Genomic DNA, 23,881 nt, shown 5'->3' with positions numbered 1-23,881 from the left:
TTCCTCTCCTGTGAGGCCGAACGTGGCCAGCAGGGGGCGCCGTGGAGCCCTCCCTCCCCCGGCCCGACAGAGGCCTTCAGGGATCTCGGCCTCCGTTGACAACATTCTAATCTCGGATGCTGACGGACATTTAAAGCCCTCGATCGCACAAAAGACGTCTGGCCTTCTTCTTCGTGGCTTACGGGACATTTCCATGTTCGCTGGAGCGAAACCCGACGAGTCGTTTCTCAACTCTTCTTCTTCAATCGTCATCAGCCTCGTCACGCGACGCAAGAATCCAGAACCTCTCGAGTCCGCGTGGAGCGGCGGTTCTTAGACTACACAGCGACTCCAGCGTCGCCGTTCATCACTCGGTTACGGTAACCGGCGTGGGCGGAGGAGGCCGACACAAAGGCTTTTATTGTGAAATCCTGCAGCCTGAATCGAGCCGATTCATCGGTTTGTGTGTAGCCGCTTCAGCGTGAGTCAGCAGGTTTACGAGTGAGGCGGCGGTGACTCAGCATGACTCCGTCCTGCAGGCCCCCCCCCCCGCCCCGTGACCTCGCCGCTACACAAAATACAAACAGCTGATATTCGTTATTTTCTGCGACCTCATCTGCGTTATTTTTCCATGACGTGGAAAATAAATAAACATCAACGTATTTATTCCTGAAGTCAAAGACAAACCAGAGAAGAGGAACAGGAATCTGATTATCAGATTTATGTCATAATCTGAATCAGATTTATTTTTGTTTAGATACAATTTTCTAAATAATAATAAATAATAATTAATTTCTCCAAAGCAAAAAAAAAAATGTGTAACTCTTTATAATAACTGCATGAGTTAAGGATGAGAAAACCCTTAATTCATAATTTACTCATCATCGATCATCTTCATCATCGTTAAGAGAAGAAACAAGTTTCAAATATTAAAAAAGTTTATTGAAAAAAAGGCAAAACACGTTTTATTCTGAAACAATATAAAACAAGTACACGTCGTGTTCTGGTACCGGAGGAGGAGGAGGATGGGGAGGATGAAGATGAGGAGGAGGAGGTGGAGGAGGAGGAGGATCAGGATGAGGAGGAGCGGGAGGATGAAGAGAAGGAGGATGAAGATGAGGATGAGGAGGATGAAGATGAGCAGGATGAGGAAGAGGATGGAGAGGAGGATGAGGAGGAAGAGGAGGCCAGCTGCAGCGGAACAAGTCAGAGCCAAAAGGAAGTATCACATGGCTGCAGATGGCGGCCTGAACATGAGATACAGTGTGTGTGTGTGTGTGTGTGTGCGTGTGTGTGTGTGTGTGTGTGTGTAGGGGGGGGGGGGGGGTGACTGGAAGCTTCTCTGGATGACTGGAAGTCACAGCTGGAACGAGACGTTGAAAACTTCTCCGGTGAAAACAAAAGATCGACAGCTGGAAAAGCAAAACACCGGAGAAGAACCGGACCGACGAGAGATGTTTAATAAAGTTAAAGAACTTTAACTCGCTTTCATATTCAGTAGTTTTGAACAGTCGTGTTTCTTTACACTTCAGTTTAGTGTTTTTTTGTGTGTTTAAGGAATCAAACTCATATAATATATTAACATAGCAACACACGAAACACATAATACACACACACACACATAACTTCAGACATTAATCTTCTCTGTCATTAAATAAACAAACACACTCAATTATTATGAAATGATCACAAATAATGTCAAAAATAATTTGAACCTCTTGTCAGCGATTGTCTCGGTATAGATTATTATTAATATTGTGCCCCAAACTATCAAGAAATCTAAAAAATAAAATCTGGTATCTAAATTGTATAATTTAAAATGCTACTTAATAAACTAAATACACAACAATAAACCAGTCGGTGTCTCAGCGCCGATCAGGAACCAGAACCTCAGAGCCCCAGAGATAGAAATCAATAAATACGATTTATTAACCAATGATCTGACGTTCAGAGAACAGGAACCACGCACAGAACCACGGAGGAGCACCTGGAACCAAATACGGTTCTTCAGAGTGATGCCATAGAAGAACCATATCTGGTTCTTTAAAGAATCTTTCAAACCATGGTTCTTTAAAGAACCATTTCCTTAAATAGTCCTTCAAATAACCTATAACGGTGCCTTAAAGAACCTTCAAAACATGGTTCTTTAAGGAACCATTTATGTTAAAGAACCTTTCAAACCAGTGTTCTTTAAAGAACCATTTCCTCCAAGAGTTCTTCAAAGAACCTATAAAGGTGTCTCAGAGAACCTTAAAACATGGTTCTTTAAGGCACTATTTTTAGTTCCTCAAAGAACCTTTCAAACCAGGCTTCTTTAAAGAACCATTTCCCTAAAGAGTTCTTCAAAGAACCTGAAAAGGTGTCTCAAAGAACCTTTAAAACATGGTTCTTCAAGGCCCCATTTATGGTTTCTCAAAGAACCTTTCAAACCAGGGTTCTTTAAAGAACCATTTCCCCAAAGAGTTCTTCAAAGAACCTATAAAGGTGTCTCAAAGAACCTTAAAACATGGTTCTTTAAGGCACTATTTTTAGTTCCTCAAAGAACCTTTCAAACCAGGGTTCTTTAAAGAACCATTTCCCGAAAGAGTTCTTCAAAGAACCTGAAAAGGTGTCTCAAAGAACATTTAAAACATGGTTCTTCAAGGCCCCATTTATGGTTTCTCAAAGAACCTTTCAAACCAGGGTTCTTAAAGAACCATTTTCTCAAAGAGTTCTTCAAAGAACCGTTAAAGGTGTCTCAAACGGAAAAAAATGGTTCTCCGGTAGGTGATGGTTCTTCATAGAACCACAAGGCCTCTTAAAGAACCTTTTAACCCTTGTGTTGCCTTAGGGTCATTTTGACCCGAATCAATATTACACCCTCCCCCCGCCTTCGGGTTAATTTGACCCCATTCAATGTTTAATGTCGGTGTTCTTTCGGGAGTCAACAAACAAACATAAAGTGCCTCACACTTAAACTTGGAAAACAATATTAATTCTAATAATTTTCTGGAGGTTTTAATTGCTGGCGTCAAATTGAACCCAAAGGGTAAAATATGTTAGTAAATATAAAGGTAACAGGAGGGTGAAACATTGAATCGGGTCAAAATGACCCAAAGGCAACACAAGGGTTAAGAACCTTTTAAGAACCTTTTAAGAACCGTGACTTCTCCGTGTGTTCATGCTGGAATGTTCCTTGAAGTCCCGATAAAAAATGTTTCAATGCAACAAACGACCGAATCCTCCGAGCGATCCCGCGTGACGGCCCGCGCAGAACGACCTCCGCCGCGATGATGTCATCACGTCTTCTCGCGCTCGCTCACTCCCCCCCGGCGGTCCCGGAGACGCCCGCCTCCCGCTTCTTCCTCCTCCGGCGGCAGAGCTGCGCGGCCAGCGCGGCGAGCAGCAGGAGGCCCAGAGCCCCCCCGACGAGCCCGGCCGTCAGGGGCCGCCCGCCGGCGCCGGGGGCCCGGTACGTCACGCAGGACCCCTCGCCGGCGCCGGCGTCGTTCACCGCCGCCACGCACACCTCCGCCATGTCGTCCACGTGGCCCACCGCGCCGCTCCGCCGGTCCGCCTCGAACCTCCGCCTCTCTTTCCCCGTCACCGTGACGACGAACGCCGTGACGTACGAGTACGGCGCGCACCACCGGGCGACGACCTCCGACCCGGCGGAGGTCACGGCCTTCAGCGCGGCGGCCTCCGGGACCACGTCGTTCAGCGTGAAGCCCGGGCACAGGCAGCCGGTCCGGGCGAGCAGCTCGGCGCACGGCGTCTCCCCCTGCAGGCAGCGGTCGTAAGCGCACGGCGCCGCGTCGGGGACGAGGCCCCGCCTCTCCGTCGCCGGGCTGTTGGGTTCCTCTCCGTCGTCCTTGTAGTCGTCCGGAGAGAAGCCGGGGACTTTAGGCGGGGGTCGGTCGAGATCGGCCTCGGACGTCGGGGCCGGGGGCCGGTCGAGATCGGCCTCAGACGTCGGGGCCGGGGGCCGGTCGAGATCGGCCACAGACGTCGGGGCCGGGGGCCGGTCGGGATTAGGCTCCTCCGACGTCGTGGGCAAGGGGGCGTGGCCTCTGATGAAAACCAGGCACGCCATCACCAGGGGGAACGCCAGGTCCCAGCCGGCCGCCATCGAGCTCTCTGGAGGGAGGCGAGGAGAAATTCCATCAGTTATTTGGAAAATCTATTTTTTATGTTCTGGGGAATGAAAAGCGGTCCGAGCCCCTCGGGTTCCACCAGACGCTCAGGGCTCTATACGTCGTTCTGTTGATGCCAGAAGGAGGACACACATATTTCTCCTCGTTTAAAGATGATCTGACTCCAGGGGATTAAAATAAAGGTTTAAATTTAAGCGTCTGCTGGGGATTTTTTTTTTTTTAAACGTCTTTTTTTTTAAAACCACAGCGCATAATTTTTTGCCTCTGGAGAAACAAACGACAAAAAAACTGCACAGTTAATGAGGCGGAGTGTTTTATTTCATGGCGTGTGTTTGGTGGTGATTTCTGGCCTCGTGTGTGTGTGTGAGTGTGTGTATGTGTGAGTGTGTGTGTGTGTGTGCGTGTGTGTGTGTGTGCGTGTGTGTGTACACAGCGGAGAGGAATTATCCTCATCTGTTAGGATTGAGGTACTTTCTACTTCTTCATTCAGCATTCCAGTGTTGCATAACAAGCCCGCATGCCGACACGCACCCGGGACTCTCGGCCCCCGTCCACTTCCAGGAGCAACATGCCCCAGAGGGTTTTCCACAATAATCCATAAACAGAGATAAACAAAGATAAACCTGAGACCCTGTGTGTACCTGAGGTGTGCCGAGCGGAGCCTCCGTTGCATACTCATGTTTCCCTTTCTTTCTTTTCTCTTGCACCCTCAGCTCTGTCTAAAAGTGTGTAAAGAAATATTAAAAAGATATGAATTTACCTGTTGTTTGAAAGAAAAAAAGTTGAATAATCTGTAGCGAAGCAGCTCCTGACTCCTTTGCTCCAGTTGCTTTCTCTCTCTCTCTCTCTCTCTCCACTCTTATATGTTCACCGTTTCCCCAACAATCACCTCCTTCTTCTTTCTGCCCTCCCACAGTCCCCCCTCAATCCAGACCCTCCTCCTCCTCCTCCTCCTCCTTGCTCAACGGTCCAGCCCTGTGTGTGTGTGTGTGTGTGTGTGTGTGTGTGTGTGTGTGTGTGTGTGTGTGTGTGTGTGTGTGTGTGTGTGTGTGTGTGTGTGTGTGTGTGTGTGTGTGTGTGTGTGTGTGTGTGGTCAGTGGTCTCTGCTACCTCTCTTCCTGGCTGCATTCCTGGTTAATGAGCTCTGGTTTTCCTCGTGAGGCTGACGGTCCTCCGGGGTGACGCTGTGTGGAACGCTTCATCACCGACGCCACTCCGGACGCCGCGCGGCGGTTAGCCTCATGACCTCTGACCTCAAATAAAAAGTAGGACTTACTTTTCTTTTTTTCCTTTTTTTGAGGGTCTTTCGGTGTATTTGTATGTATATATATATATATATTCATATATATATGTGTATGTGTACGTATATATGTGTGTATATATGTATGTATGTGTATTTATATATGTATGTGTCTATATGTGTTTATGTATATATATATGTATGTATATATATATATATGTATATACATACACCTACATATAGATATAGATATTTTTATATATAAGTATATGTATGTATGTGTATGTATATATGTGTTTATGTATACATATATATATATATGTGTGTATATGTCTATGTGTGTGTATATATATATATGTGTCTATATGTATATATATATTCATATATGTGTTTATGTATACATATATTGTATATATATGTGTATATGTATACATGTGTGTATATATATATGTATATATATGGATCATTGTGTGCAGTTTTATATAGTTTTTTATGTTTATATCTGACATTTGTTTAAATAAAACAATGTAAGTGATAAAATGACTTAAACTCCAAGACGCTGGAGCAGAAGAAGAAGATTCAAACGGGACGGGAATGCACCTGTTGCATTGTGGGAAAACTTTAAGAATAAGAGATAATAAAACCAGTGGCGGTCACACACTGGAGATAAACCGACTGCAGGCCGGGGGAGAAGACTCACTCAGCGCTTCAGGAGAGAAGAAGAACACAATGTTTCTGTTCTGGTGTCACCGAGGAAGAGGAGGAGGAGGAGGGGGAGGAGGAGCGTCTACACCCGACAGCTGTGGCTGCAGCTGTCCAGCTCTCCACCCTTTGTCACCTCTCCACCCTCTTCCAGCTCAACCAGCGACCACATCGTCCTCCGGCCTGAAGACGCGCCGTCAGCAGCTGAGGGTCGAGCTCTCAGACTGAAGTCCTTCACCTCATCCTCCTCCTCCTCTTCCTCTTCCTCCATGTTTATGCCACAGCATTTTAAATCATGTGTTTTCTCTCTTTCGCTCGATTCTGCAGGAACAGACACGAGTTATTAGTTTCATGTGACATCATCGTTGTGTTTTCTCTCTGAGCATCCGTTCATAGTATATAAGAGAAACTGAATAATACTTACTTTTAATGGTATTTATTACTTATTTTTAAAAGTATATAATACTTACTTTTAATGTAGTTTATTATTCATTTTAATAGTATATAATACTTACTTTTAATGTTTTTTATTACTTATTTGTAATAGGATATAAATCTTAATTTTAATGGTTTTTATTACTTACTTTTAATAGTATATAATACTTACTTTTAATGGTGTTTATTTCTGACTTTTTATGGTTATTATTACGTTTTGTTTATAGTATCTATGACTCACTTTTAATGTTTTTTTATTACTTATTTTTAATAAGAAATAATATTTAATTTTAATGGTTATTATTACTTACTTTTAATAGCATGTATTGCATACTTTTAATAGTTTTTAATACTTACTTGTAATGTTTTTTTATTACATATTTTTAATAGTATATAATACTTACTTTTAATGTTTTTATTACTTTTAATGGTTATTATTACTTACTTTTAATAGTAACTATTACGAGAGAATCAGTTGTATGTGTAACTTTTCCCGTATAGCGACAAAGCTGTGACGGAGCGATGGAGTTAGTCGGGAAGTGAAGTCACCGAGGAATAAATATGTGTGACAGATGGTAACTGTTACATAATCCCCACAATGCACTGCATTTGGGCCGTGTCACTTTTTCCTTAAACCCCCGGTGAGGTCTGCTGTCCTCGTCAGCACCGACTGCGTATGGATGCAATTATTTGAATATTTGAAATGGGAAGCGGCCTCAATAAATACTACAATGTTCTGTTAGGGTGATCTAGGGCGCGCTTTAATTAGAGTTATTGGCCCAATTATGCACATTTCCCAAATAAATGCGGTAAATTATCGATTTTCAACATCCTCGGGGAGGAAAAAAAACATAATTTGAGGTCCAGCTCACTCACATGTGATCCATAAACTAGAAGTTTATGTTATGTCATCTCTGGAGGATGCAGCTGTAAATAGATGCAGGAATGAAAACATCAACACATCCACAGCGTTCAGTAAACACACCGCCTCACGACTCACCTCCTCTCTTCTTTTCTTTTTTAAAGCATTAAATTAAACTTTTTTAATGTGCTCAGTATAACTTAATTTTAGTTTGTAAAAATGTAAACATTAAATTGATTTGCATATAAACAAAAAAAATTATTAAAGTTACTTAATCCATTCTCGTAAACTGAACCCCAATGGGTTTAGTTGGAATTTCTTAATATAATTGAGTTAACTCGAATCAAAATCGTTGAGCAGAAAATATAAATATAATTAGGCTGAAATTAGTTGAAAATAATTAGTACAATCAACTTAAAAAATATGTCTGGATTTAGATGATTTTATTTCGTGCAATCACTTACCTAAAAAAAATTGAGTAATTCCAACATAACATTTTTTTCAGTGTGTGTGTGAGGAATCAGGAATAGGGCTCGATCTCCAGGTCAGTCTCATTTACACCATGTATAGCGCCCCCTAGAGCCCAGAGGCAGGAGGAGGCGAGCTCTGAGTGACAGTTTGAGTTTTCCTGGTGATTTCTCTGTGATTTCGGTTCATCTGCAAAGCAATCGGAGAATTCGTGGAACATTTGGCTCGTTTCACAGCGTCCTGCCTTCTCAGGCCCGAGGGATCGACTGTCGTCTCGTCCGCTGCCAAGTTTGCATAAACCCAGCGAGAGGTCGACGACCCGCGGGCGCTCGAACCCGGGAAAGATTTATCTTTTTATATTCAACATTTTTTTGTTTTGTTTATTCTCTGCTGATTTCTCGTGAAGTGTGTAAACGTACCGGCTGACCAATAGGATGCTTAGTACACCAAGACACATAACTCTGTCTCACATGCAGTCAGGATGGAATCAAACAAACGAGCAACACGACTTCCCACTCACACAGGCCATTAAGACCGATGCTAACTGGCTTTTAAAAATGTATTTGTTTGGGCAATATAAAGACATGCGATTGTTTCCCGTTAGACTTGCAGCAGAAAAGATAAATAATCATATAAATGAGAGACTGCTTGACACGACTTAGCTAAAGAGAACTAGTTCAAGCCTTTAAAAAAACCACTATCAAAATATTTAGTCATTTGGTCTGTTTGTTTTAGGATATCAGTTAAATATCATTAGATATCAGTTAAATATCATTAGATATCAGTTACATATCAGTTATATATCATTAGATATCAGTTATATATCATTAGATATCATTAGATATCAGTTATATATCATTAGATATCATTAGATATCAGTTAAATATCATTAGATATCAGTTATATATCAGTTATATATCATTAGATATCAGTTATATATCATTAGATATCATTATATATCAGTTATATATCATTATATATCATTAGATATCAGTTATATATCATTAGATATCAGTTACATATCATTAGATATCATTATCAGCGCGTTTCCCGATGAATCCTTCGGGCAGAAGCCGAGACACTTTCAGGCGGACTTTTTTGATTCAGTAAAGTTGGTCCGTCTTCTCTGCCTGTCTGTGCTGAAAAGATGTTTTAAATGCTCTGACGTCTCACTCGTTGATTTTGTTAACTTGAAAAATTCAAGTGAGGAGGTGCCTGGCAATTTGACAAAGCAGAGATTCTTGATTGTTCTGTTATTATTGATTTCAGGAAATGTACAGCCTAATCCTGGCCCTGTTGATATTACACAATGTAATAGCAAGGAAGCTTCATGTTTTAACACTCCTGCTGATTTTAAAGCAAGGGCTGGTCTAGGTTTTATTCATTTGAATGTACGCAGCTTAATTGCCAAACTTGATATTATCCGCATTTGGGCAAGCTCAACTGATGCAGATGTTATTGTTATATCTGAATCTTGGTTGAGTAAATCTGTTATGGACAAGGATGTCAATATTGATGGGTATACTGTTTATAGAACTGATCGACCTAATAGGGGAGGTGGAATTGCTATTTTTATAAAAAGTAAGTTTCATGTAAAGGTGCTACTCTCTAAATCAGTGAGCAAACAATTTGAAATTTTGGCTTTTGATCTCGAGGTGTCTAAAAGGCTTCATATTACTGTTGTTGGTTGCTATAGGTATAGGACACCATCAGCAGTCAGTGAAGCTCTTCCCTCTTTAATGCAACTCATATCAGGATTACATTTTAATGAAATTGTTTTGATTGGTGACCTCAATTGGAACTGGTTAAAACCAGTGTCTGATCATTTTAGGGCACAATGTGATTCACTAAATCTTTTCCAGATTGTTGACATGCCCACTAGACCGAATCTTAAATGTCCTGAAAAATCTTCTTTGATCGATCTTATTATAACTAATGCACCCCATAAATATTCTCCTGCCAGTATTTTCGCAAATGACATTAGCGATCATTGTGTTATTGCCACAGTTAGATGTACAACAATTCCCAAAACTAAGCCACGTATCATCATAAAGCGAAATATGAATCATTTTGTGGAACAAGGGTTTCTTCATGATCTCTTTTTCTCTGACTGGGAACGAATTAACCTCATTGGTGATGTTGAAAGTGCATGGAAATTCTTTTATGATGGTTTTATTGGAATTATTGACAAGCATGCTCCTTTCAAAAAGTGCAGGATAAAAGGCCGTGATACTCCATGGTTCAGTTCAGATTTATCCAAGATACTACATGAGCGGAATGTGGCTTGGGCCAAGGCAAGGGGTTCTGGTCTGGAGTCAGATTGGCTGCTTTTTAGGCAACTGCGCAATGCTTGTACAGTTGCAATTAAAAAAGCTAAAGCTGAGCATTTTTTAAGTGAAATGTCAAACAACCTCAACAATCCAAGACTGTTTTGGAGGACAATAAAATCTTTATCTGGAAGTAGAAATGGTATTGAGCTTCCCGCTTGCATTGTCAAGGACTCTAATGACAGCTCTGATAAAGCCATAATGCTGGACTGTTTTAATGAGCACTTCATTGCCTCTGGTTCCCTGTTTGACACTCTAAACCATCCTCATGAGAAATCCTCTGCTTGTTTGGGTCGCCAGGAAACTGTTGGTGATTCTTTCAGTTTTAAGCCTGTTACTGTTACTGAAGTGCACAAAGCCCTTAAACTTTTAGACACAAGAAAACCGGCAGGTCCGGATAACCTAGAACCATATTTTTAAAAGTTAGCTGCTGATTTTATTGCACCCCCTTTAACATATATTTTTAATCTTTCCTTACTTTCTAACGAAATTCCCCTTATATGGAAGTCTGCCTTTGTTCTCCCCCTGTTAAAAGGAGGAGACCCCACACTTTAAAATAATTACAGGCCTATCTCCAAACTGTCTGTTTTAGCTAAGACACTAGAATCCCTTGTGAGTGAGCAACTTAAGGAGTTTTTAATCATAAACAATATTTTATCTGTCTATCAATCAGGTTTTAGAAAAAAACATAGTACAACCACAGCAGCGTTAAAGGTAGTAAATGATTTTATTGAATTTTTGGACAATAAACAACACTGTGCAGCCCTTTTTATTGATTTGTCCAAGGCTTTCGACACTGTCGATCATCCAGTAATGAAGCAGAGACTTCTTACTATTGGACTGTCAAAACATACTGTCTGTTGGTTTGAAAATTATTTATCAAACCGATCACAGTGTGTACAGGCTGAAGGCATCACCTCGAGTTCTCTTGATATAATAAAAGGTGTGCCACAGGGTTCAGTCCTTGGACCACTTTTATTCACAATTTATATTAACAGTATCGGTCAAAATGTGCCAAATGCCAATTTTCACTTTTATGCAGACGATACTGTCATTTACTGCTCTGCTCCTACACAGCATCAGGCTCTCTTACACTTACAAACAGCCTTCGATACTGTGCAACACTCTTTGAATGAGTTGAAATTAATGTTGAATCCTGATAAAACGAAGTTGATGATGTTTACAAACTCAAAAACTAAGCCATTGAACCTTCCAGCTATGATTTCATTTCAGGGCAAAGTGATTGAGTCTGTATCATCATATAAATACCTGGGATTCTTGATTGATGACTCTCTCTCTTTTAAACCTCATATTCAGCAACTTGTGAAGAAGTTGAAAGTGAGGCTGGGTTTCTATTTTCGAAATAAGTCTTGCTTTTCTTTTAATGCTAAAAAGAGACTTGTTGCTGCTACTTTTATGCCTGTGATTGATTATGGTGATGTCTTATATATGCATGCATCTTCTCAATGTCTCCACTCCTTAGATATTGTCTACCATGGAGCATTGAGGTTCATAACTAATCTTAAGGCTCTGACTCACCATTGCTCCCTGTATGCGAGGGTTGGTTGGACTCCTCTGTCCATCCGTAGACAAAATCATTGGCATGTCCTTATTTATAAGGCTATTCTCCACGTACTTCCATCGTATCTTTGTACTCTAATTCAGCTAAAAAACCCTGGAAGCTACCATCTTCGCTCTGTGACCTCTGCTCAAGGCCTCCTCTTGCTCTCCGTCCCTCACGTCCGTTTGGAAATGGGGAAAAGAGGTTTTAAGTTTGCTGCTCCTGCGGCTTGGAATTTGCTGCAGACAGACCTGGGTCTCCGGGAACCGGTCTCCTTAGGTGTTTTTAAAAATAGATTGAAAATATTGGAGGGAAATTCATCTAGCTGTAGATGTTTTATATGATGGAGGTATGTGCTCCTGTGTAAGCTGGGTCGTGTTGACTTGAGTCTTAGTTTTGGTTTTATTCATGCTGTGATTTTGTTTTTCGTTTTATATGTTGTCTGTCACTGTTTTATGTTGTATTGTATAAACTTTGTGTGACGTGCTGCTGCTGCTGTCTTGGCCAGGACACTCTTGTAAAGGAGATTTTTAATCTCAATGAGGCATTTCCTGGTTAAATAAATTAAATAAAAAAATAAATAAAAAATTATATATCAGTTATATATCATTAGATATCAGTTACATATCAGTTATATATCAGTTATATATCAGTTAGATATCAGTTATATATCAGTTATATATAATTATATATCATTATATATCATAAGATATCAGTTATATATCATTAGATATCATTAGATATCAGTTGTATATCATCAGATATCACTAGATATCAACCTCTTTGAACTCGATGCTGCAGGTCTAAAGGTCGGGGCTGAGGTTGGATATTTGGGAACATTTGTGTACCATCTGTGCTTTTGAGATGTCCATTAACTTCATGTCATGTCACATGTTTTTCTTTTGATAAACGTACGGGAGCCCAGATCAAAGCCGCCGGGCCTCGTGGACCTGTGTTCCAGCTGGAGGCCCACAGGGCGAGTGTGCAGCAGCAGGACGTCCAGCCTCTCTGTGCTGCAGGAAGCTCCTCGATGCTCATTCTAACACTTTGCTGCATTCAAATGGTCCAGAACCGCTGCAGCAGCCATTAGCAGCTGTTATCACACCAGCGGCGCGGTCGCCTCGGTTCTGCTGTGTGATCAAGTTCTGTTAGCGGCTCGGTGTCGGAATGAGGTTCTTTTGAATAGTTTGATAGTTTTCAAAGTCAAAGTCAAAGTCAAAGTCATCTTTATTGTCAATTTTCCAATGTTGAAAATACAGAAAATCTAATTTCTCTCTTTTTTCTCCACCATAAAGTGAATAATAGTAATAATATAAAGATAATAGTAATGATGAAATGAGATCATAGCGGGGGATGCTACATGTTACGTGGGTATGCAAGACGAATATGTTGCTACACGTGGTCCATCCTGTATCATCTGTAGATTGTGTTTCAAGCTTCAAGGTTATATTTGCCATTTGTGCCTCTTGACCAACAGTCCAGACTCATTGGAGAGCTATTACAGAGCTCTCAGAGTCAACAGTTTAGAAATAACATGATAATAATAAGAACAAAATATAAAGGAAAACACGATACAGAAGGTGGAGGTGTGTACAGAAAGGTGGTCATATGAACAAGAACAAGAAAGGTGCTAATGTGTAACGTTTTTAGATACGTATGCCTGCTGGAGACAAACATATTATGACTCGTATTACTTACTTTTTATGGGTTTTATTGCTTACTTTTAATAATATGTATTACTTATTTGTAATGTGCTGTACCGTAGCTTCACATTGTGTGTATTTTGTTTTCTTCTTCCCACATATACTGTTGTTTTGTTTCTTATCCTATTGTTTTATGTTTATTATGGTCTGTCAAGGGACTACAGATGCTAATTAGCGGCGTAGCTACAATCTGGTACATCAGATGGTGACATTTATGTATTAACTGCACATTGTCCATTTTAAATAAAGATAATAATAATAATACTTTATACAAAATTGAATGCTTAAATTCTAATAAAGGAAAGCGTGGCACTCTTTGTAATGCATGTTGAATTTATAACCCAGAATAAAATATTTTTAAAAATAAAACTGCAGTAGATTGCTGGAGATCCTGGCAAACTCAGTACTTTACTTTACTCAGCACTTTACTTATTTAGTATTAGTATTTAGTTTTTAGTATTTGTTTGTTTGTTTTATATCTATTTTCATTGATGCTCTGATGTGCACCGCTGCTGTGATTTTTGAAATGCACTATGGGACGAATAAAGGAATATATCATATCATATATCATATCATATCATAAAAAGTCAACACCAGCACACCAGCGCCCCCTACCGGCCCATCCTCCATCCGTGACGTCATTCCCGTGCGACAGGCCTCGACATTACAGCGTCCTGCCGAGTTCTCGGACTAATAGAAGCTGGAGATGGGTGAGTCGCAGCTGAAGGCGCCGCGCGATGGAAGTCTTTAAAACATTCATTTACGGAATTTTAATTAATATCGCCGGTTGACGCCACGAGGCCGCGCTTCGCTCCGCAAAGAGTCGCCGCGTTTCTGCCCTCGACGGGCGGCCCGTCGTTCGTGGAGGAGCCGGCGGGGCTGAGAGCTCGCGGAGCCCGGTGTTACGGACGAAGACGCGACCGTGTTAACTGGAGACTTCGAACCAACGCGTCCGTTGTTGCCGTAGTTACAAACCGCTGTTGACAATAGGAAGAGCACACGTAGCTGCCGTCGTGAATTCGACATTGTTTAATTTGTATATTATATAATATTATGTATATGAGACGGGTTAACGCTTCATTACAAAATTAAAAATTAAACCAGGCGGAATTTAAGAGGACGTCTATACGGTGAAAGTCGCCAGTTAACACGGTCGCCACTTAAACCGTAACACCGGGCCCAGAAGAGGGTCGCACCGGGCGGGTTGTTTTTTAATCAGCGACGACAGTCAGATGTTGATTAGCTCCAACTAATTACATAAATAAAATCAATTCGTCAAGACTCATCCAGCTTGTTAATATAATTTTTGTTTTTTTAGGAGCGTATTAAAACCTAGCGCGAGCCAGAACGCCGTTAGCTAGCTCGCTAGCCATGACTTCCAGGAGGACCGGCTACGCCGCTAGCATGGAGTCTTCTTCTTCTTCTTCGTCTCCTGCAAACAGCTCGGTCCACGGCGGGAACCGGAAGCAGAGTATCATCAACACCCCCGACCGGCCCGGGGGGGACAGCAGGGGCGGCGTGACCGTGACGTCCCTGAAGGCCCGGCTGGCCCCGACCATCCACACGGCCGTGTCCGCCGCGGTGGACACGCTCCTCGGGGAGGTGGTGCTGGTGCTCAACGAGACCCGGCAGGAGCTGCTCCGCAAGGAGCAGGAGAACGAGCGGCTCAAGCTGCGCCTGGAGGTGTCGGAGCGCGAGCTGAAGACTCTCCAGGAGTGCCTGTGCAGCGCCCAGAAGCTCATCGACCAGCTCCAGGTCTCCTACACCGGGCCGCCGTTCAACCAGTCGGCCTTCGCCCCGTTGCTGTCCTCCATGGCGTCGATGACCGCCGACTTGGAGCGGGACCACCGGAACGGGCGCTGCGACGCGAACGGCGGCGTCGGCGGCGGCGTGGACTTGGGTCTCGGCGGCTCCGTGGACGACTCGCTCCACGGGTTCGAGCCCAGAGACGAATACAAAATGTGCCAGCTGTCGATCCAGCCCGACGGCTCCGTGACGAACCACGCGCTGGACGCCTTCGCCTCCGACATGTGCGCCGATTCCAGCCGAGCGGGTGAGATCTCCAAACGCGTGTTTACACTTCTAGAATCGAATGAATCAACTAGAACGGGCACTCGGTAGAGCGCATACCGTCGCATGTCACAAGATTGGGCATGTTGGCATTATTCGCATGCCAATTGGATAAAAATTGACCGCGCTATGGTAAAAAGAAGAGTTTGACCTTTTCGTGACCTTGACATTGACCTTTGACCCGATCTATCCCAAAATCTAATCAAATGGTCCCTGGATAATAACCAATCATCCCACCAAATTTCATGCGATTCGGTTTATTACTTTTTGAGTTATGCGAGTAACACGCATACAAATAAAAAAATAAATACACGGCGATCAAGCGAAGGTAATAAGTTGCTTTGACTTTGGCTGCATCTTTTTTCTCTCTCCGTGTTTCAGGCGGAGGGTCCGGGTTTGAGATCAAAGAGGAGCAGGGCCCCGCCTCCGGCTCCGGTCCGCCCGGCAACGGGAAGGAGCCCCACGGGGACGGCGACCGCGGCTACGTTCAAGTTGGAGGCGAGGGGGCGTCCGGGGGCTCCTTCGCCCTCCCGCTACGTCACCAGAGACCCGTGAGAGAATGCAGCGGCGCCCCGCAGCCGGGCGGACTCGACGGGCGGAAGCAGTTAACCGGAATCTCTTCCGCCGGCGGCGCGGAGGACTCCTCCGCGGGCCCGGCGGCGCTCTCGGCGCCGGGCGAGCCGTCTCCGGACCGGCCCCACCACTGCCTGGAGTGCGGCAAGACCTTCCGCCTGATCTCCAGCCTGAAGAAGCACATCCGCATCCACACCGGCGAGAAGCCGTACCCGTGCGCCGTCTGCGGCCGGCGCTTCCGCGAGTCGGGCGCCCTGAAGACCCACCTGCGCATCCACACGGGCGAGAAGCCGTACTCCTGCTCCGAGTGCGGCAACTGCTTCCGCCACCTGGACGGCCTGCGCAAGCACCGGCGCACGCACACCGGGGAGAAACCCTACGTGTGCGCCGTCTGCGGGAAGCGCCTGAGCCGCCTGCAGCACCTGAAGCACCACCAGCTGATCCACACCGGCGAGCGGCCGTGCTGCTGCCCCTTCTGCAACCGCAGCTTCAAGGAGCCGGCGGCGCTGCGCAAGCACATCTGCACGCACCGGGAGGAAGGCGGCCACCTGGGCGTGGCGGCGGCGCCGGTGGCGGCGGGCGGCGCCGGCGGCGGAGACGACACGGACCCGGACGCCCTGGACGACATCAACAACCTCCACCCGGCGGCGCCGTCCCCTCAGATGAGGTTCGGGGAGTGGGGGGCGGAGGAGGACGACGGCTCGGCGGTGGACTGCGTGTAGGAGAGGGTTTAAGGATGAAGGACTTGGAATACGGCGAGTCGGATGGAGACGATCATCGCTGCCATGGTTACGTGAATACTCGGGCGACGTGTTGCCGTGGAGATTTTGTTTTTGTATCTGGCATTTTTAACGCTTTTCACTCTTAAATATAGACCGTGAGTATTGTCAGGCATTACAAGCGGGAGAATACGGATTGTTCTCGGCACACAGAGCTCCTGTTCCCGGCAATAGTTTGGGAATTGAATTGCAGAAAACTTTATATATATGTATATATTATATTATATATATATTATAATTTATATTATATAATATATATATATTATAATATTTATATATATTATTTATCTATATATATTATAATATATATATATATTAATTCCAATATGGCCTGAAGGTAGCTTGAAAATAGCAGGAAACCCATTTTGTTAAACTAATAACACCATTTTTTATTTAAGTATTGTGCTGACCATCACGTCTAGTTTTTAAAATTGATAAATCGATAGTTGAGTTGTGGTATTTCTGATACTATGTTTTTAAAGTCAAATAGAGGGTCATGTGGTAACGGTCGTGTGGCGTTTACCAAAATACACTAAATGTACACGATGAGATATTTGTTAATAATCAGTAACGTAAATATCATTCCTAAAGCGGGTGAGAGCCGACCGGCTCTCTCTCCATCCCCCCCCTCAATTTATTACCCCGTCTCTCTCACACACTTCACTCCTCCTTTCCTCTCTTTGATTTTCATCCCTCTCTTTTACGGACCATTTCTTTTTGCATTCCGCTTTTCCTCAAGCTGCAGACGGTCCTCCAGACCCGTGTTCCCACGCAGACGGTCCTCCAGACCCGTGTTCTCACGCAGACGGCCCTCCAGACCCGTGTTCTAGCGGACGGGTTCTTGTGGTGCCTGCGTGTGTATTTCTGTTTCCTGTACATAAGAACGTAGTTGTAGCCGTTTTTCCCGGAGCGATGAGAGTTTTTACGTTTGTGGAGAAGTTTAAAAGTTTAATGTTCAACGACGACTTAAAAGAAAAAGTAACATGTGATGAAACCGTCAGAGACATGAAACGTAGTTATTTATATATATATTTACTCTCATTGAACTTCTTCCTGACATTCTCCTGATGCGACGCTTCGGGGTTAACAGAAACATATATATATATATATATTTATGCATATGTATGTATATATATATGTGTGTATTTGTATATATTTGTGTGTATATATATGTATGTATATTTGTATACTATAACGCTCCTCGTGTAACTCTCTGTACATTTGTGTCGTTTTAAAGCTCTGAACATGTTACTGTTTCTACTGTTAACCAGAATATGATCCATACTAATCATATTTATTGTTATTGAGGGGGGGGGGGGCATGGGCTCTTAAACCCAGAGGCCTCTCAGTGTCTCTCTCTCGGGGGGGGGGGGCTTTGCATGTCTGTTTAAACCAAAATTGCATTCTTCCAAAAAACAGTCAGTGTTAAAAAATGTGAAATGAAAATGTTTTTTTATTTTTGTTGTTAATCATGTCTTCATTCCTCCACTCCGCTGCCGGCTGTTCATGTTACTATTAAAGGGCCGTGTTTACACTCCGTCTCTTCTGCTGCTGTTTGTTCACGAAAGGAAATAATGAAGTTTTTTTGTTTCTTTTTAAACTACAACTGCATACAAAGATTACATGGATCCACCTTGTGGACGTTTCCCTCACGACAGGAAAACCACAAAACCCCCGAAAGGAGCCAGTTTAAACATGTTTTGAGATGATATTATTGGATCTGAAAAACTGAAACTATACAGGAAGCTCACGATGGAATCTGACCAACCGCCACACGGATAGTGAGCCGGCACTAAGTGGTTTAAAGGTGTTAAAATAATAAAATAAAGTATTTCACGCCCGTTGTCCATCATCGGGAACAAATGGGGACTTGGATTTGACATGTTGGAAAAGAGCGATGAGACGAAGCGACCTGTGAACTCATTCCACATGTAACACACATCTGTAAAGCTGCTGTGCAGATGTCACATACCTCTCTCTCTGTGGAACCATCACCAGACTCAGAGACACCTGGTCTCATCGCTGCAGGTGGAACCACGCTGACCTCAGCGTGACCCTGCAGGTCTGCAGGCGTTGACCCGCTTTCAGAAAGGTGGAAGACTTAAAATAAGAAGAAGAAAAAAAAGTGATGTCATGGGCTGAACAAAAGAAGAACATAAATTACATTTTCTAAAAAAAAATCGGAAAATATTGCAAAATTGCGTCACGTGAGTTATAGCTGCCTATATAAATACATCATAAACTAACAACGTGTGTGTGTGTGTGTGTGTGCAGCGATGCATCATCACGTGTCAGTGTGTTTTTATTCTTCCGAGTGACGCGCGCAGCTGCTGGCGGCAGCTATGATTTAGGAAAGGAGGAGAGGAGGAGGAGGAGGAGGAGGAGGAATCACCAACAAGGAAACCACTTTCTGCTCCTGCGCCGCCTGCCTGGCGCGTGGCCAGCTTCTCTCCAGGGAGGGCTGGCTCACCCCTTCTCCTTCCCTCTCTCTACCTCTCCTTCCCTCTCTCTCTCTCTCTCTCTCTCTCTCTCTCTCTCTCGCATACAGCACTCTCTCCACACCGAGAAGGAAAGAAGAGCGACGGGGAAACTTTTTCTTTAAAACACAAATAAGAAATAAAAAAGGAGCAGACCAGGAGGAGGAACTTATTTTTTTAAAGATGTCTAACGCGTCTGTTTTCCAGACGGATCACTCGGGACCGACAGGGAAGTAATTATCTTTTCCTTCTACTTCTTTATTTCCTTAAAACGGGAGGGAGGACGCACTTTCTTCCCCCCCCCGTCACTTTTTCCCCCTTCCACTCCTCCGCCGCGTGCGACGTCACACCTCAGGTTTAACTAATAACGCGCGCGCGTTTTCGAGCCCGATTTCCATGCCCCCGGGTCTCTGCGGAGGGCAGCGGAGGATGCCACGATGCCCACTCTGATCTCCCAGCTGCTGCTCGCGGTGCTCTGGCTGAGCGCGCACGGGCCGCCGCCGGCGCGGTGCACGGAGCGCGCGGCCGCCGCACGCGAGCGCTTCAAAGTGGTCATCGCGCCGCTCATCTGCAAGCGCATCTGCCTGAAGGGCCGCTGCAGGGACACCTGCGAGCAGGGCAACAACACCACGCTGATCGCGGAGAACGGCCAGGCGGCCGACACGCTCATCGGGCAGGGCTTCAGGGTCGGTGAGTGGAGCCACGACTTTATTTACGAGGGGTGTATATGGTTATGCCAAATAGTGCTGCTCTGACGTAATGAGGGGGGTTCATGGGTTCGTATATTGACTTTGCATCTGTAAAAGCCATTTAGATAATGCCACTGTAACACCATCGCTGCAGTATTTAAAGGGGAATCTGTATTTTCGGGCATTGAAAGTGTCAGAAAAGTGCACGAAACTCCATTAAATGGTTTAAAATGGGCCTAATGGCGGGAAAAAAGCATTAAAATCAACGACTTGATGGAGTAAACGTGTCAATCGATGCTCCATGTAAGTGGAAAGTCCTGCATTGAAAGTTCTTACTTCAGTAGAGAAAAATAAAGCAGAAAAAACATGCTCAAATATCAAAAGTGGAAGTTTTCCCAACGCAGATTTGACCTCCTTCAGTTTTAAATAGTAACAATGGATCATATTTAATGATCTTATCTTATGTTTAAAAGTCTATGTACATTTCTTTCAGATCGGTGAAGGGTTAAAATGTGCAGACTAAACCTCTTGTGTGTATCGGATTAAAATTTAAATGAATCAAATGGAGTAAAAATACTGTCTCGTAAATTCTACTATAGACTACAGCACATAGCAATTATAACCGATTCCCTCTGGCCGTGTACGCCCTTAAAAGGGTCTATCGTCTGTCTAGTCTACATCTATTTGACACCACGGAGAGCACGTGTTAAAAAGAAGAGTCTAAACTCCACATGTGTCAATAAGAAGAGTCTAAACTCTGCTCATGTCAATAAGAAGAGTCTAAACTCGGCATGTGTCAATAATAAGAGTCTAAACTCTGCTCATGTCAATAAGAAGAGTTTAAACTCTGCTCATGTCAATAAGAAGAGTCTAAACTCTGCTCATGTCAATAAGAAGAGTCTAAACTCTGCTCATGTCAATAAGAAGTCTAAACTCTGCATGTGTCAATAATAAGAGTCTAAACTCTGCTCACGTCAATAAGAAGTCTAAACTCTGCATGTGTCAATAACTAGAGTCTAAACTCTGCATGTGTCAATAAGAAGAGTCTAAACTCTGCTCATGTCAATAAGAAGAGTCTAAACTCGGCATGTGTCAATAATAAGAGTCTAAACTCTGCTCATGTCAATAAGAAGAGTCTAAACTCGGCATGTGTCAATAAGAAGAGTCTAAACTCGGCATGTGTCAATAATAAGAGTCTAAACTCTTGTCATGTCAATAAGAAGAGTTTAAACTCTGCTCACGTCAACAAGAAGAGTCTAAACTCCGCATGTGTAAATAAGAAGAGTTTAAACTCTGCTCACGTCAATAAGAAGAGTCTAAACTGCTCATGTCAATAAGAAGAGTTTAAACTCTGCATGTGTCAATAAGAAGAGTCTAAACTCGGCTCGTGTCAATAAGAGTCTAAACTCTTCTTCTCCTCTAAAGAAATGTATAAAAACATTCGCCTCACTTCAAAAACTCTGTTTCTTCTCCTAAATACTAACTTTGGATTCTCACATTTTGATTTTAAAGGAGAATCTGAGACGTTTATTCAGGCTGGATTCACTCCGTCATACTCATGTGTTCATGTAACGCTATTGTTCACCTGGTCACATGACATCTATTGTTCACCTGGTCACATGACATCTATTGTTCACCTGGTCACATGACATCTATTGTTCATCTGGTCACATGACATCTATTGTTCATCTGGTCACATGACATCTATTGTTCACCTGGTCACATGACATCTATTGTTCATCTGGTCACATGACATCTATTGTTCACCTGGTCACATGACATCTATTGTTCATCTGGTCACGTGACATCTATTGTTCACCTGGTCACATGACATCTATTGTTCACCTGGTCACATGACATCTATTGTTCATCTGGTCACGTGACATCTATTGTTCACCTGGTCACATGACATCTATTGTTCACCTGGTCACATGACATCTATTGTTCATCTGGTCACATGACATCTATTGTTCATCTGGTCACATGACATCTATTGTTCACCTGGTCACATGACATCTATTGTTCATCTGGTCACATGACATCTATTGTTCATCTGGTCACGTGACATCTATTGTTCATCTGGTCACATGACATCTATTGTTCATCTGGTCACGTGACATCTATTGTTCATCTGGTCACATGACATCTATTGTTCATCTAGTCACATGACATCTATTGTTCATCTAGTCACATGACATCTATTGTTCATCTGGTCACATGACATCTATTGTTCATCTAGTCACATGACATCTATTGTTCATCTAGTCACATGACATCTATTGTTCATCTGGTCACATGACATCTATTGTTCATCTGGTCACATGACATCTATTGTTCATCTAGTCACATGACATCTATTGTTCATCTGGTCACATGACATCTATTGTTCATCTGGTCACATGACATCTATTGTTCATCTGGTCACATGACATCTATTGTTCATCTGGTCACATGACATCTATTGTTCATCTGGTCACGTGACATCTATTGTTCATCTGGTCACGTGACATCTATTGTTCACCTGGTCACGTGACATCTATTGTTCATCTGGTCACGTGACATCTATTGTTCACCTGGTCACGTGACATCTATTGTTCATCTGGTCACGTGACATCTATTGTTCACCTGGTCACGTGACATCTATTGTTCATCTGGTCACATGACATCTATTGTTCATCTGGTCACATGACATCTATTGTTCATCTGGTCACGTGACATCTATTGTTCATCTGGTCACGTGACATCTATTGTTCATCTGGTCACATGACATCTATTGTTCATCTGGTCACATGACATCTATTGTTCATCTGGTCACGTGACATCTATTGTTCATCTGGTCACATGACATCTATTGTTCATCTGGTCACATGACATCTATTGTTCATCTGGTCACATGACATCTATTGTTCATCTGGTCACATGACATCTATTGTTCATCTGGTCACATGACATCTATTGTTCATCTGGTCACATGACATCTATTGTTCATCTGGTCACATGACATCTATTGTTCATCTGGTCACATGACATCTATTGTTCATCTGGTCACATGACATCTATTGTTCATCTGGTCACATGACATCTATTGTTCATCTGGTCACATGACATCTATTGTTCATCTGGTCACATGACATCTATTGTTCATCTGGTCACATGACATCTATTGTTCATCTGGTCACATGACATCTATTGTTCATCTGGTCACATGACATCTATTGTTCATCTGGTCACATGACATCTATTGTTCATCTGGTCACATGACATCTATTGTTCATCTGGTCACATGACATCTATTGTTCATCTGGTCACATGACATCTATTGTTCATCTGGTCACATGACATCTATTGTTCATCTGGTCACATGACATCTATTGTTCATCTGGTCACATGACATCTATTGTTCATCTGGTCACGTGACATCTATTGTTCATCTGGTCACATGACATCTATTGTTCACCTGGTCACATGACATCTATTGTTCATCTGGTCACATGACATCTATTGTTCATCTGGTCACATGACATCTATTGTTCATCTGGTCACATGACATCTATTGTTCATCTGGTCACATGACATCTATTGTTCATCTGGTCACATGACATCTATTGTTCATCTGGTCACATGACATCTATTGTTCATCTAGTCACATGACATCTATTGTTCATCTAGTCACATGACATCTATTGTTCATCTAGTCACATGACATCTATTGTTCATCTAGTCACATGACATCTATTGTTCATCTGGTCACATGACATCTATTGTTCATCTAGTCACATGACATCTATTGTTCATCTAGTCACATGACATCTATTGTTCATCTGGTCACATGACATCTATTGTTCATCTAGTCACATGACATCTATTGTTCATCTAGTCACAT

General features: G+C 43.1%; 3 protein-coding genes across 3 annotated transcripts in view; 2 read left to right on the top strand and 1 right to left on the bottom strand.

Annotated features, from left to right (window-relative positions):
- Nucleotides 1–899: 899 nt before the first annotated feature.
- Nucleotides 900–4,919, bottom strand: LOC130189689 (leucine-rich repeat neuronal protein 4). The gene is made up of 2 exons (XM_056408624.1): nucleotides 4,873–4,919; nucleotides 900–4,095 (listed from the first exon to the last, which is right to left on the bottom strand). The coding sequence occupies exon 2, from the start codon at nucleotides 4,085–4,087 to the stop codon at nucleotides 3,278–3,280; it is 810 nt and encodes a 269-aa protein (XP_056264599.1). The 5' UTR covers nucleotides 4,088–4,095; nucleotides 4,873–4,919; the 3' UTR covers nucleotides 900–3,277.
- Nucleotides 4,920–14,067: 9,148 nt separating this feature from the next.
- Nucleotides 14,068–18,369, top strand: si:ch1073-224n8.1 (zinc finger protein with KRAB and SCAN domains 3). The gene is made up of 3 exons (XM_056407252.1): nucleotides 14,068–14,120; nucleotides 14,729–15,463; nucleotides 15,862–18,369. Exons 2-3 carry the CDS (start codon nucleotides 14,782–14,784, stop codon nucleotides 16,773–16,775), a joined length of 1,596 nt encoding a protein of 531 aa, XP_056263227.1. The 5' UTR covers nucleotides 14,068–14,120; nucleotides 14,729–14,781; the 3' UTR covers nucleotides 16,776–18,369.
- A 1,029-nt stretch (nucleotides 18,370–19,398) lies between these two features.
- The window catches only part of ltbp3 (latent transforming growth factor beta binding protein 3), a 44,819-nt gene continuing 40,336 nt past the window's right edge, over nucleotides 19,399–23,881 (top strand). The window contains exon 1 of the mRNA XM_056406143.1: nucleotides 19,399–19,999. Coding sequence (XP_056262118.1) covers nucleotides 19,747–19,999 — 253 coding nt within the window. The 5' untranslated portion in view covers nucleotides 19,399–19,746. The remainder of the gene's footprint in view (nucleotides 20,000–23,881) is intronic.

The sequence above is a fragment of the Pseudoliparis swirei genome, chromosome 3, assembly GCF_029220125.1.
Source record: "Pseudoliparis swirei isolate HS2019 ecotype Mariana Trench chromosome 3, NWPU_hadal_v1, whole genome shotgun sequence".
Classification (NCBI taxonomy): Eukaryota; Metazoa; Chordata; class Actinopteri; order Perciformes; family Liparidae; genus Pseudoliparis; species Pseudoliparis swirei.
Note: the sequence above shows the minus strand (reverse complement) of the source record. Positions and strands in the feature narration are given on the sequence as shown.

Bases quoted from the DNA above. Each gene is read 5' to 3' on its own strand.
- LOC130189689 (XM_056408624.1), bottom strand. From the start codon at position 4,087: ATGGCGGCCGGCTGGGACCTGGCGTTCCCCCTGGTGATGGCGTGCCTG.
- si:ch1073-224n8.1 (XM_056407252.1), top strand. From the start codon at position 14,782: ATGACTTCCAGGAGGACCGGCTACGCCGCTAGCATGGAGTCTTCTTCT. The intron at 15,464-15,861 runs GTGAGATCTCCA...TCCGTGTTTCAG, and splicing joins CGCCGATTCCAGCCGAGCGG to GCGGAGGGTCCGGGTTTGAG.